At 42.3% G+C, this 14,028-nt stretch overlaps 1 protein-coding gene across 5 annotated transcripts in view; it reads left to right on the top strand.

Annotated features, from left to right (window-relative positions):
• The window catches only part of Fmn1 (formin 1), a 368,942-nt gene that overhangs the window by 338,473 nt on the left and 16,441 nt on the right, over positions 1-14,028 (top strand). For all 5 annotated transcript variants that reach the window (XM_085834577.1, XM_029474561.2, XM_085834578.1 and 2 more), the window contains 2 exons: positions 3,647-3,698; positions 8,529-8,678. In XM_085834577.1, coding sequence (XP_085690703.1) covers positions 3,647-3,698; positions 8,529-8,678 — 202 coding nt within the window. The remainder of the gene's footprint in view (positions 1-3,646; positions 3,699-8,528; positions 8,679-14,028) is intronic.

Here is a 14,028-nt window from a genome sequence, read left to right as displayed (position 1 = left end):
TACAATTTACGTTGTAGTGGAAAGAAAACTTAGAAACACCAAATTACCACTTATGTGACTTTGCCTAGTAAAAGATTAAGTCCATTCCATATGTAGATCCAAGGGTGTTATTAAAGTTTTTGGATAAAGGACATGTTCACAGGGCTCATCAATGTATTGTGTTCTATGTTTTGGACTTAGTTTCCAGTATATCAGTATTCCAACTTTGACCGTCTAGACTAATTCAGCAACTTACAAAAACAACCTTTGTGAGCATTGTCTGTGCTCTGAAAATCTCCTGCTACCACCTACCAAAAATTGCTTACAAGTGAGTCCTGTCCCCTCAAGTTTAACACATTTCTTCCCTGACTAAATTGAAAGTTCTGTAGAGATGCAGTTCTGCTTTCTAGTAGATCCCAAGCAACTAGAATGGACTCTGGCACTTGGAATATAAGAACAAACTCACCTCATTCAAATGCTGAGAGCTGCTTCAAGCTGGTGTCACTAGTTGCCAAGGAAACTATAACCAGGTCACTGATTGCCAAGGAAGCTATGGCCAGCCTGATATTCTCTTTGTTGTAGGGAATATTGCTGAATAAAACCAGAGCCTCCCATCTCTTCAATGGAGCGGAGCCTTCCTATTTCCTTTTCATTTCCCGTTCCCCCACTCCAGGACTTTAGGTCCAGTACTGAGAAAGGAGGGGTGGCATTTGAGAACACTTGGATTCTTACACTTGGCTCAAATTTGCTTTCATTGTTAATGATGTTAGAATTTGAGTTTCTGAGTTCATGAATGCAGTCTCTAAATGTTTTCTTTCTAAATAACATATTTGACTTGGGCTTAAATGGAGCATTTGATAACTTAATATGTGTCAGTGGTACAGATGGAAATGTCACTCATTGAGGTGGTGAAATATGTTAGGCTGGTGGGGTATTTTCTTCATAGTATATCCTTTTCTGCCAGTATGTGGCCCCTTAGAATTGGGAATGAAAGCTTCTAGTTACTACCACTTTCCTTAAAACTCTTTACAGTTCAGTGCCTCTCAGTAACACCTACCTTTGCCTTCGCAGATGTTGTTTCTTTTCAAATCACCATATTCACGGCAATATTGAAGGTCTTACCTACTGCTTTATTCAGTTTGCATATACTATTTCTTGTCACTGAGTTCATATGTAGTGACAGCTTAGCCATAGCTGACTTGCCACATAATGGGCATGGCCAGTTGGAAACTATCCAGGGACAGAGAACAGCATAGGTGCTCCAGGAAGACCGTTCTTGCTCAAGGGGAAAAAAAAAATTCCTTCTAGTTAGCCATGCAGGTAGTTTAAAATTACTGGGCATAAACAAATCATTAGTTTGTTTCACATTCTCAGAGGACTTGGAGCCTGAGAGATTCAGGTTAGTTCTCAGCATCTGATCGGCAGAGAATCAGAGTAATGCACAGAAAATTGTATAGGGACTATCCCAGGGGTCAACTAGCAAAGGAGAGCCACCGTAGTACTCCGTCCTCCTAAAATGATGCACTTATCAAAGGGGATCATTTAATATTGGTGCAATTTTATTACTTGAAACAATATATATAGAGAGATTACATACCACATTATGTAAGTACCACAATACTTAGCTTATGTTTATATTCTAAATATTCAGTTGTTTGCTTAGGAAAACCAGTTTCTCTCTTATTAAGTACTTTGTGACAGATATAGATGTATATAAACACAATTCCACACTTAGACCTATGAAGTTGCTATTCTCTTGGAGCTTAATTGTACTGAGGTATTATATGCAGACCAGTAAAGAAATAGTCTAGACTGTTGGGTGGAAATAGGCAGAAGGTGGGTAAGTGAACCAAGAAGGCAGAGACCACAAGAAGAACTTGGGGATGACAGGTGACAATGGATGTTCTCCTTAGTGAGACCAGTCAAAGAAGGTGGCCTGTGGGCTGCGGCCTGAATGCAGTGAAGGAGTCACAGGTACTGAGGCTGGGCAGGGTACACCAGGAGCATGGTCTCAGATGCACACCCTCAGTATGCACAAACCTCATCTGGCCACACAAAAAATCGAGCACAGGAAAGAAAGGGAGATGTTTTGAAGGAGTCGGGGCCTCCTAGGACATTGTGAACACATTAGAAGTTACGTCAAGTATGATATCAAGGAGGAAAAGAACTTACACTTTTTTGTGTGTAAGTTGAACTTACACTTGGAAAAGAGCGATGAAGACGATGAGGATGAAGTAGGAATAGTAGCTGTCAGGTCTTGGAGGGAGCATGTGCTGTGTGGTAAACCCTGTGCCTACATTATCTCATGTAACCTTGACAGTAACTACTGTGGCTATTCTTAGAGTATAGATGTGGCAGCTAGTAAGCATTTGATCATGAACAACTTGTCCATCGCCACACACACAGGTAGTAAGTGGCAGACCCAGGGTTTGTTTTTTTCCATTCAATTATTTATTTGCTTTACCTCCTGAGCACAGCAATCTCCTCATACCCCCCCCCACACACACACACACACAGAACCCCTCCCCATTCCCCTTCTCCTCTGAGAAGGGGGAATCCCTTCCTGGGTACCAACCCACCCTGACACATCAAGTCACTGCAAGACTAGGCACATCCTCTTCCAGACAAGACAGCTCAGTTTGAGAACAGGATCTACTATCAGGCAACAGACTCAGGGGCAGCCCCCAACCCCCCGTACTCCAGTTATCAGGGGACCTGCATGAAAACCAGGCTGCACATCTGCTACATATGTGTGGGGGTGAGAAGACTAGCTCCAACCCATGTGTGCTGTGTTCTTTGGTTAGTGGTTGGGTCTCTGGGAGCCCCCAAGGCTGATCCAGGTTTTATCAATGCAAATATTATATATCTTTTAATACCTACTTCATGGATTATCTCAAAAGAGATAGATATGATTGACTTCTTGTTTATTCATTTAAAGTTATCTTAGGTCTTCCATAGGTTATACTGTGGCCTACTTATTTTTTCCTGGGTACTTTTAAAATACTATGAGTGTTTATTTCATGCACAATAATATTGTCTTCAAATTGGAAAATTTTGTAAAACACTCCAAACAAAACCTCCTTATTAAATAATCCCAGGGCACAAGCTCTTCATCTGTAGATTCATAATTGTGTCTTGGTGACACTAATTGCCACAGTGATCTTCCGTGCTTTCTTTCCCAATGCATTTACAAAATGTTGACCTGAGAAAGACCTCAATAAGTTTACCCCACACTGACACTGGCCTTGTGAGCAGAGGGCGGCTAGGATTCTTGTTCTTGTTCTTGATCCCCAGCAGAGCTGCTGCAGACCCTGCTGTATTGTGTTCAGGGGTGAGAGAGAATACATTGGGTATGCGGATGGTAAGGATCATGGAGAGGCTCACTATAGCTCAAGCAAGCACATCCGTCAGGACTTTCCCCATTTATAGAATTTCCCAGGTATAGTTGTTCTCATCCCCTTTCCTTCTCAAGAGTGTCCCAGACAAAACAGATTTACTTGGCGACAGTTAGCTATAGCCCTGTTGAAGGAGGCAGTGTCATAGGATGGATCTGGTGTCCAGGCATGTGACACAGAATGCATTTCTGAATTCCCATGATAAATAGTGGGCGTGGTGTAAGGATATGATATTGAAAAATGGTTTAATCATACTTATTTCTCTTTCACAGCCAAAAAAGAGCACAAGATGGAAGAAAGTCACTTGGAGAATGCACAGAAAAGGTAAGCATCTGTGATTTGGTCTCCATTCTTTCTCAGACTAGACATCCTCTATTTGTATTACCATAGGGAATATTCCCATTGCTATCCAACCGTCAGTCTCCAGAACTCTATCTGAAACTGTCCACAGTCACACACTCAGGAGTAAGTAGCAGACTCAGAGGTTGACCCCCACCCCTGCCCCACTTATGTATTATTTATTTCCGATCACCGTCACCCCACTCCCACTCCTCCCCCCCCCCCCCACACACACACAGCCCCTCTCCTATACCCTTTCCCCCACAAGGCCTGGACAGCCACTCCTGCACTGCCTACCTCCTTATGGAGCCTTGTAACATTTGGACTTTTATGACTAACTTATCTCACTTGCATTGTATTTGAGCAGCCAGTGCTTTGGTCCTGTCTGTTGAGACCTCTGTGAACTGTGAGCCATAGGAGACCCGCCCCCCGCCCCCTGCCCCCCTGCCATCATATATACCATGATCCTGTTCCATCCGCTGGCCTCTCCTGCCAACTCTGCTCCTGACCGGGCTCAGGGAAGTTAGGGAGAGTTGCTTTCTTTCGACATTGTAACTAGGTTAGGCCAGGTGCATAAATAGCTAGGTTATTTCAGTTTCTTTGCTCAGATCCTGGAGGCTTTTATAGACATGGGACAGAAGGAAAAAGGGATTACCTTCTGCATACAGACGCTCCGACCAGAAGTCAGAAGAGATCCTAGAGTTCTTCCTTTGAGCCTAGCCCCTCTTCCTGACCCCGGCTTCTCTCAGTAGACACCAGAGTCTAGCTGTCACCTCCTCTGTCCATCTGTTCGAATCCCTGAAGGGAAGGTTCTTTTAGTTCACTGTGCCAGTTCCTTGGGTGTACCTCCCTTCTAGAAGGAAGTGGAAGGGGCCATTGTCCTTCAGAGGAGAAGACTGGGATACATGTGATGGGAAAATATTCTAGAAGTTCCCAGTAATTAAATGTGGGAACTGGGCTTGGAAATAGCATCTAAGAGGGGAAAAATAGGCTTTACAAAATAGCTGAGAAGAACTTTGCAGTGATGGACATAAGTAAGAATGCCTCAATGAGGAATGCACCATTTTCCTTCGCTCTTGCCGCAATTCTGGAGAGTTCTAACAACCCAGAGACAGGTGCCAGCGCTTAGTCCTGCTTCCTGCCCGAATCTGCCAACAAAATTAAGATGCCGATGAAAGCAAGATGAAGGGCCAGTCCTGTAGTTTCCTAAGTGCAGACATGTTCTCCAGTCATGAGCAGCATCCTATCATGATAATTGTCTAAAACTCAGACAATTACATGCTTGTGCTTCCAGATTTTGGCTCCCCTCAATTGGACTCACCCCCACATTACTTCTTTCCTTGGTGTGTAAAATTAGTGTCAGAGACACCCAGCACTCAGAGAAGAGACCATCAACAAGGGCAGGCTGGTATCAGGCCAAGCGGCAGTTCGGCTTCCGGGGTGCACGTCAAGCTCTTAATCCCTTTTCAAGACTTTTTGCTGAAGGGCAAGGGGCTCACATTGGCGAGGCCCAGGCTGCTGCTGTGCATTAGACATGCTAAGGGAGTCATAACTTTGTGTTGTCAGCATTTTCCGTGGCTTTGTGGTGAAGGTAGTCTAGCTTTCAGGTCATCCTTGAAATATGTCAGATCTCATCTTTAATGTAGAAACCACGGCTGTTGGCTTGCACTCTTTAAGGAGGTTGTGGTTAATGTTGCAATATTCGTGTGAGACTTGGTAAATTCCTATGTTTGATTCTCAAGAGAAACAATTTACTCTGAGGCTAAGGGCTATTTGCTTTCCCTAAGCAGTTTCTGAAGGCACACATGAGAGAATGAACAGTGAGGGGAAGTGTTCCGCTCCGGCATCTCCACACCAAGTGTAGAGAGCACTTTGTTTTTTGGCTCTGGGCACTTCATCATCTGTCCTTAAAAAAAAAAAAAAAAAAAAAAAAAAGTTTGGCCAAATTAAAAGGATGTAGATCAGACGAGGAAATGTAATGGAATAGAGTTGGAGACCACTTTAAAGTGAGATGAAATAAGTTGGTATAAAACAAAACATATGATTAGAAATTAATCTTTTTTAAAAAGTTGAATGCTATTTGGGAGTTATGTTCTGAGAATCAGACATTTCAAGAAGCACGCAGCATCCTTTCTCTGCTGTCTGTTGGAGAAGAGTCCCCCTGGCAATTAAATATCAGTGATTTTTTTTTTCTTGTCCAAATTTCAAGTTTTCGGTGCACTGTTCTGTAAACCAAAACTGAAGTTTTGTGAAGAACATTTTGGCTGGAGAGGGCAGTGCTCTGGACATTATCAGACATGGTAGGTTCATAGTGTAGCACTGAGCTTTGTCTTCAATAGAAAGGAATCGCTGGGGTCAAATGAGGCAGGCACCTCCTCAGAGTGGCTCTGTCTGTCAGCATTGCTGTGCTGTCATCAAAGCAGACCCTGGATTGTACTTGCTTCTTCTGAACAGTCACTTGCTGTCCGGGTTCCCAAAACACTTAGGTGAAACATGCTGAAATCCAGCATGTCTTTTAATTTCCAACCCTTCTGACAGAGGTGAGCAAGGCCTCCCAAATCCAACCCCTTGAAACACACACACACACACACACACACACACATACACAGGGCAAGAGGCTAAGAAGACAAAGTTTTGGAAAGAGAAATCCCCAGGCCACTGACATATTTGTGTTAAATGTCAGCAACACTGTTGCTTCTGAGACTGCACCGGTTTCTCTAGTGTGTCCAAATGTGGGTTCCAGATAATACAGAGGTGTTCGGGCAATGGAGGAACCCTGGCGATTAGTCATGTATGCTCAACACTACACCCTGCTATGAGATAGGAAGATAATGAGTCCTCTGCATACAAAGTGAAATACTTTCTCCTGTGTCAGTGTACATACAAGCCCATTTCTGTGTAGAAAGTGGACAGAAAGAAAGAAGGGGAAAAAATGATGGTGTGCCCTCCTGGGGTGACCCATGCTCATGTGTGACACGTGAGTCTGAAGGAGGATGGGAGGAAGTGAGTGTTCTGTGTGGGAGGTGCCTGTGTCGGTGCCCACAAACAACTGAAGGGGAGAGCACGACACGTGTCTCACAGGGAGTCGGGAACCTGAATGGAGACCCAGCTCTGATGGTGGATGGGGACATTCGGTCTTCCCAGAACTCCATTGTCTCATCTGTAGGATAGAATGAGAATATTGGAAATGTTAACCTGCCTGGCCGCTCTACTTCTAAACCCAATAACCCAGTAAGAAATCCACAGCCTGCCTCTGTTGGTTGTATAAGTTTCTATATATCCTCATAGTACAATCAACGTAAATTCCATGGTGAACGATGCAAGAGTATAGGATATAGAACACTCATTTGATTTTGTCAGTATTTTGACAGCTGTAGATGTAGGGAGAGGATAGACTTCACTACTCTCTATGATTACTGATTTTGCTTCAAAATATGTGCATTTGGGATTATTAGAAAGTCCTTCAGAGGTTACTCCCGTCATTGCGTTTCTCCATTTAAACACTTGTAGTCTTTTAATAACTAGGAGCCAAATTCCCTGGCCAGTAGTTTTAATTTGCATTAAAAACAGATTTGTTATTTACAGAAGCACACAGAATTTATGAGACTTGGAGCAGCAGCTCCAGCTTGGATCTCACCTAATCGTAGCCATGGAATCAATTAACAGTTCATCTGTGAAATGTGATAAAACCTTATGAGATACATATTGCCCAATAACCGAGGAGGAGATGAAAGTATGCTCTATAATAGTCACAGGGCTTCGGGGTTTTACAATCACCACCGAATAGAGTCCCATTAGAAACTCAGTATTCAGGATGGCCACAAAAAAACACCATGCCTGAGCAGATGATAGAGCATTGAGTAATGAACCTGGCTGGCCAGTCCTGCTTTGATTACTTTCCGACACCCTTGAAAGGGGGCTGTTTAAGAGTTCTTGCTCTTGGCAAATGAGCCTGTGAAGCTTGGAGTGGGTGAGGGCGAGGGAGAGGGGAAAGACTCAGTTCAGAGCTATAAATCGCTTCCAAGCTAGTGCCTCCATGGAGGGCAGCTTGGGAGGCCCAGGCAGGCAAGTGGACAGCATGCCTTCACGGGGCAGGTCACAGCATTATCTAAGAGTCTACCTTAGAAAGGCCTGAGCTCCTGTCTAACCTGATTGGAGATTGTTTTTCAAACCCTTGTTAAGCTCACAAGAATATCTCTTTGTTGTTATTCATTTATGTATTTATTTATGTATTTATTTATCTATTTATTGTATGTTGGTGGTTTATATTCTTCCATCATGGTCAAGTTAAAGGCCATACAGTGTAAATTTCTTATTTTACTCTTGAAACAGTGAGAGTAAGGTGCCAAATGATGGAGCCAAGAACTAGAACATGCCAGAATGCAGAGGGAACAAAAATATCCCAATTTTTCATGTTCCCAATTGCCCATCTAGCTGGCTACTATTACTGGGACAGTCAATATGTCATGGTCTGACATGTAGTCATTAAATACAGAGCAAAGATCAGAAAACTTGACTTGCACTTAAGATGGAGAGTAAACTTAAGCTTAAGTTACTAAACCCCTGGAATTGTACTGTTCTTCAGTTTACAGAGATAAGATGGGCCCAGTAGCTTTCCCAATCATGGTGAATCTATTGGCAATTGTATTTAGGCTTCCTGGGGTTTTGAGTACTCTCCAGTAACTGTGAACCCTGACTCCTGTGTCGGGGAATAGACATGTGGGAAGCTGCCCGCAATGTCCCTTCTCAGCACCCTAATGGGTTTTAGTGTTGACAGTCACGTATCCCCTCTATGTTTCCCCCTACCTTCTGCAGTTTTGAAACAACAGTGGGATATTTTGGAATGAAGCCAAAGACTGGAGAGAAGGAGGTCACCCCCAGCTATGTGTTTATGGTGTGGTTTGAGTTCTGCAGTGACTTCAAGACCATTTGGAAGCGGGAGAGTAAGAACATATCTAAAGAAAGGTAAGGCTGGGTGAGGCATGGATGCCTCCTGAGCTGCTATCCAAGGCCCACGAAGTGTGCCTGGCTCACAGTTGTTGCTCTTTTCTTTTGCATCAAGTCAACATCTAGGAAGGATTCTTGTCTCAGAGTTCCCAGAGAAATTCAGGGAAAACTTGCGGCCCTTGTGGGCAAGATACACTCACATGATCTGATAAAGCTCCATTCTCTTAACCCCTTCCAATTACTAGCTAGTAAATGAAAGGCGAGTTGTGCTAATTTGCAACAGATTGCTTCTCTGTGTATTTTCACATCAGCCCAAGCTAAATGAGGCAGCCTTGCTGTGGCAGACAGTACAGACAAATAAAAGTGAATGCTTTTCCCCATTAATATACTGCATTTGCATCAAAGGGAACTCTCCCGGCTCAGGCCACACTTCACACAGTGTTGAAGCCCCACGCTGAATTTACAGCATCACTTCTGACTCCCTGTATCCTGCTGAGGACATCAAACTGTGCCGCTCCCTTGGCCGCCCTGCAGCCTCTTGATTTTATTAGTTGGGGGGGGGGTTAAAAGAAAAAAGTCAGCTATGAACATAGGCACTGTGTGTGTGTGTGTGTGTGTGTGGTGAGAGAGAGAGAGAGAGAGAGAGAGAGAGAGAGAGAGAGAGAGAGAGAGAGAGAGAGAGAGAGACTTTAGCCCTGATTTTCAGAAAGAAAACATTTTTGTTAAGCTGCAGCATTCAAGGTTGCCATGAATAACCCATAAAGGACTGGAACTGTAAGCAGGTCTTATCTCTAACTCCTGAGGAGCAAGTATGAGACTGTTGTTGTTCAAGAGGATAGAGAAAGAAAAAGAGGGTTGTACAAAGTCAAAGTGAAAGAGACTGTCCACTGCTGAAAACACTGAGACACAAAACTCCACAATTAGTATACTTGTTCTCTAGTTTGCAAAAACTGCTATATTTGAGGGTATTTCTATATGAAGACAATGCACACTAACACACTAACAAGAGCTTTATATTGCTCTTATCAAGATGAAGATGTAGAGATTTTGATTCAATATTATTAAATCTCTAAATATTTCTCAAGGATTTTTTTTTTTAAAGAAAGAACCCAACCCCTATTTTTTTTTTCTAAATTAAGTTAAAATTCTTTTTCATCTGGGGCTGGGTGTGAACGACCATACCTGAAGTTCTAGCACGTAGAAGTCTAGAGAAGGAAATGGCTGTGAATTCAAGGCCAGCCCAGAATACAAAGTGGGTTCCAGGCAAGCCTGGGGTACAGCATGAGACCTTGCCTTAAAATTTTTTTTTCTAAAGTCTATTTATCTGCATATCATCCCAGCATTACCTCATTCAGGAACAAGAGAATTAAGACTGAGTGTAGTCAAGCAATGTGCAGAGGTCCATGTCTATAATCCCAGGCTACAGGAGGCTGAGGCAAGAGGATCGTGAGTTTTGAGGACATCCTGGGTTTGGACTGAGACTCCATCTGAAAAAGAAAGAAAGACATTTCAAATATTTAAAATCAGACAACTCATGATGCAGATAAAGTAATGCAGAGACAGATGACATTCAGCACAGCAAGGTGACCGTGAGTGACACATCACTGTATGTCACAGTGAGTAGAGAGGACTCTCCTGGTGACAACACAGAGACACAAGCATTTGAAGTATTGCCTTGGATAATTACTCCACCCGGACCATTATGGCGTAGATACATAGAATGCACAAAAAAGTCTTACGATGAGTGTGAACTACTAGGTGTTAAGAATTTAAAAATTAGCAGACATTGAGAAAGTAGCTTGTTGAACATATGGAGAAAAAAAATCCTGAAAAGTGTACCCAAGTCTGCATTCTCACCTATGGTAATGTAACCTAAATTAATCTCCATAGGATAAAGTCTTTCTGAGTCTAGAAGAGTGAAGCTCTTCTCCTTGATCTAATGCAAACTTGTGGTTCATAACCAGACCACTCCACCGCCACACCCTCACCAGGCTGCTGGGCTGCAGGCAGTTCTGAACATACATACAGACAGTCTTTGGGGATTTTCTTCTCAGATTTTGAGGGTAGTTCTTAATGAGTTGTCTCTGGAGCCCTAAAAATGGTCCAGAACAAAGAAGCAAAGGCAGAGAAGATAATTAATTGCTTATTGTTTTTAAAAACAAAAAACTGTAGAAATCTTAAACTGTATCACACCCTGCCCTGACACTCTCTATCTATGGGTTCGCTGAAGTGGCACCCGCCCAGTCATCTTTCAGAGTGACCTTTTCTCTGATTCCCAGCCTGTGCGTTCACAGCACTGCTTCCTGGGTACAGCTGGGGAATTGCTTGCTTCACACTCTGTAAACCAGCACCTCCCCAGGGTCATGACTTCCCAAAAGCCTTCACTGATCATTTAGCAGTTTCCGGGGTCTCTTCATTGCAGCTCTGCTCTGGGGAGATGGATCACCAAGGAAGGGTCAGCGTAAAACATCTCTGAACTTTAAGTTTGGGAAAGATTTTTGGAAGCAGAATGCTTAGAAAACTCTACCATTAAAGACATCTTAGCACATACATTCAACCAATTAAGTTGATTATCCAGAATTTTCCTATTATGCAGGGTTTTTTAAATTTTTTTTTCATGATAAGGAATTTAGCTTTTAGGCTCTTAAGTGGTATTATTGATTAGTGTAAAATAAGCAAACTAACTTAAGTTGACTTGTTATAATGAAATTAGAAATAATATAATTGCTTTGCTTTGACACTTATTTAATGAAAGTGTCATTATTTGATATTTATATTTTTAACTATAGTTTTCCCACAAACATATTAAATCTCTGTAACACTAAATGCAGTGAAGCAATATAACATCATTCACCAGAGTTCTTCAAAAGCATTCTAACAAACAAAATCCATAGCCAAATGAAAGGCTGATATAATGTAACTGCTGGGGGGGAAATGTGGTTTGGTATCTCATCACAAGAAATTAAGATCATGTGACTTGTAAATGTGTCTGAAGGCCAATTGAAACCCAAGAAGTTACTGGAAAAAAGTAATCAGTAATTGTGTTTTCAAAGAGAAAGACCCAAAGGTAAATGTTGTTTGTTTAAACCCCACTTCCAGATGAAATGAAAGTATTCGACTGCTTTATGCCACTTGAGGTTAATTTTAGGTAACAGAATATTTACTTCTTGTTCTGCTTAGTGCAGATTTCATGAATATGCATTAGGCTAGTACAACATTCAGACCCATGTGCCTCCATAGCAAGCTAATAATAAAGCTATAAAGCTGTAAAGCTAGAGTACTCTATAAATGTATTAAAATGTTCATTGTTGCTATGCCATTAAATGGTAAACGAAACCCTGTGGGTAAGAGGAGAGAGAGGATTTCCTGGGGACATGGGTTATCCTCATATTAGCTATGCCATTAGAAAAGCAATTTACTAGATAGTAGTATATTAATGGCTTTAAATTTTCTTCAACATTTAAGCCAGTATTAGGCAAAAGAGCATGTTCCCATGTCTAAGCACAAATCCAGAAGGTCCCCTCTTGTATCATTGTGTGGCCTCCAGTGGTGACACTAATTCCCCCAGTGAAGCCTTCTGGTTCCTTCTCCTATCCCTTCATAGTACAAACCGTGCTCAGTGGTATGAAAGGGACCTCAGGACAGAGGTCAGTTCTCAAAATGTCTCCCCATTCACTTTGCCATTAATTCGCTGTGCAACTTTAGGCCAGATGCTCACTGTGTAGGGAACCAATAAAGTGTGAGTCTTGGGATGAAGCAGGGACTAGGCGTTAACGCTTGAAATCATTATGATTCTGGATGCGACTTTTCTGGTATTCTAAAACCAGTGCAGTTTTGAGATAACGGTCGGGCCTCACTTTTGCTTGAGCTTATTAAGGATGATAGTGGGAATTGTTTCAAACCAAGCATCTGATACATGATCGGGACAAGAAGAGTTGGCACTGCCCTCCAGGCTTTGACAGACACAATATCACTCTCCCAGTTTTGTGGTTTATTGCAAAGTTCTAATATTCATCTTGAAGGGCTCATTTTATAAATCAGGGATGTACACACAGAAGTGATTTTCTGTGCTCATGTCTCTGCAGCATGATGTTTAGCAGACTTTTACAGTTCACCAAGACCGTATTTCACTCTCAGTGGCAACTTCGAATTGGTTTTACCTCTTCATATACTTTTTGCATCTGAATCTCGTAATAGTCAAACACTTCATGGGCTTTTAATACATACCTTTTCCACCTGTTAAATCCAAATATTATCCAATCACGTGCATAACAACTGCAAGAAGATATCCTAAAATTTTCTGCATTTTTTAATTGTTTAATTGTCTAAGTTAATTGTTTAATTGTTTAATTATCCATGGATCCTTGCTTCTAAAACATTTCACCAGTAAGGATCTCTTCAGACTTTTCCCCACATATGCCCACCCATGCACACAAACCACACAGTGAGCTATGAATTAGCAGAAGGTGAATATGACCCAGGGGAGCCAGGACTCCAGGAATAATGTCCATGCGGATGCTTCACCCCGAGCCAAGGCAAACTTTAAAAGTACCATTTAAAAAGCCCATAATGGGCCAGTGAGGAGTGAACAAGAAGTTTCGTAAATGTTACGGGCAAATGCAAATAAGACATTTCATTATATGCATAGCGATAGTTTACACCATGGGAGAACAGAAAGCTACTTACCCTGTTTTCTTAGCTCCAACTGAAGACCAACAGGGTTTTGTTTTGAGTATAGCCCTTGAAGCTGTTATGGTTAGTTATGCAACTACCACAGCCTTAGAGCATAACACATAGATCCAGACTGGGTTCTGTGATCCCAAAGGCTGTTCCCAGAGATCCATACTGATCGTGTTGCTGTAGGACTAAAGACTGAACAAGGTCACCCCTCCACCCACTTAAGCACCACTGACTGTAGTACAGTACTGCAAGAATCCATATATTTATATGGTAAAGTATTTCCTGGAAATACAGTTTGCCCATCACTTCTGCCTTGGCCTCCAAAATCTTCCTGCCCCAAATGGATATATTTTCTAAGGCTTAGGCCTGAATCTCATATTGCATAATCAAGAGGATACCCAGCCTTCCTCTGCAAATCACTATGTCCCAACTAGAGATCATTCCTTCTTAACTGAGGCCTGCCTCTCGCAGCTTGTCCAGTTTTCAGTCACAACAGTATCCTTGTCTTGGCACTGCCAAGTTACTGGAAATCCACTTTATTATCAGACCTCCAAGACGATTTCTCCATCCCATTCTGATCCTTTCCATTTTTACTTGCCCTGTGGTTACTAGTCTTCACCTCATATCCACAGAAGCTCCGCCTTCACCTCATATCTATGGAAGCTCTGCCCCACACTAGAAATTCATC

This window comes from Mus caroli, unplaced genomic scaffold, assembly GCF_978045245.1.
Source record: "Mus caroli unplaced genomic scaffold, Mus_caroli_1 scaffold_2, whole genome shotgun sequence".
Taxonomy (NCBI): Eukaryota; Metazoa; Chordata; class Mammalia; order Rodentia; family Muridae; genus Mus; species Mus caroli.
This window is presented reverse-complemented; position numbering and strand designations above follow the sequence as displayed.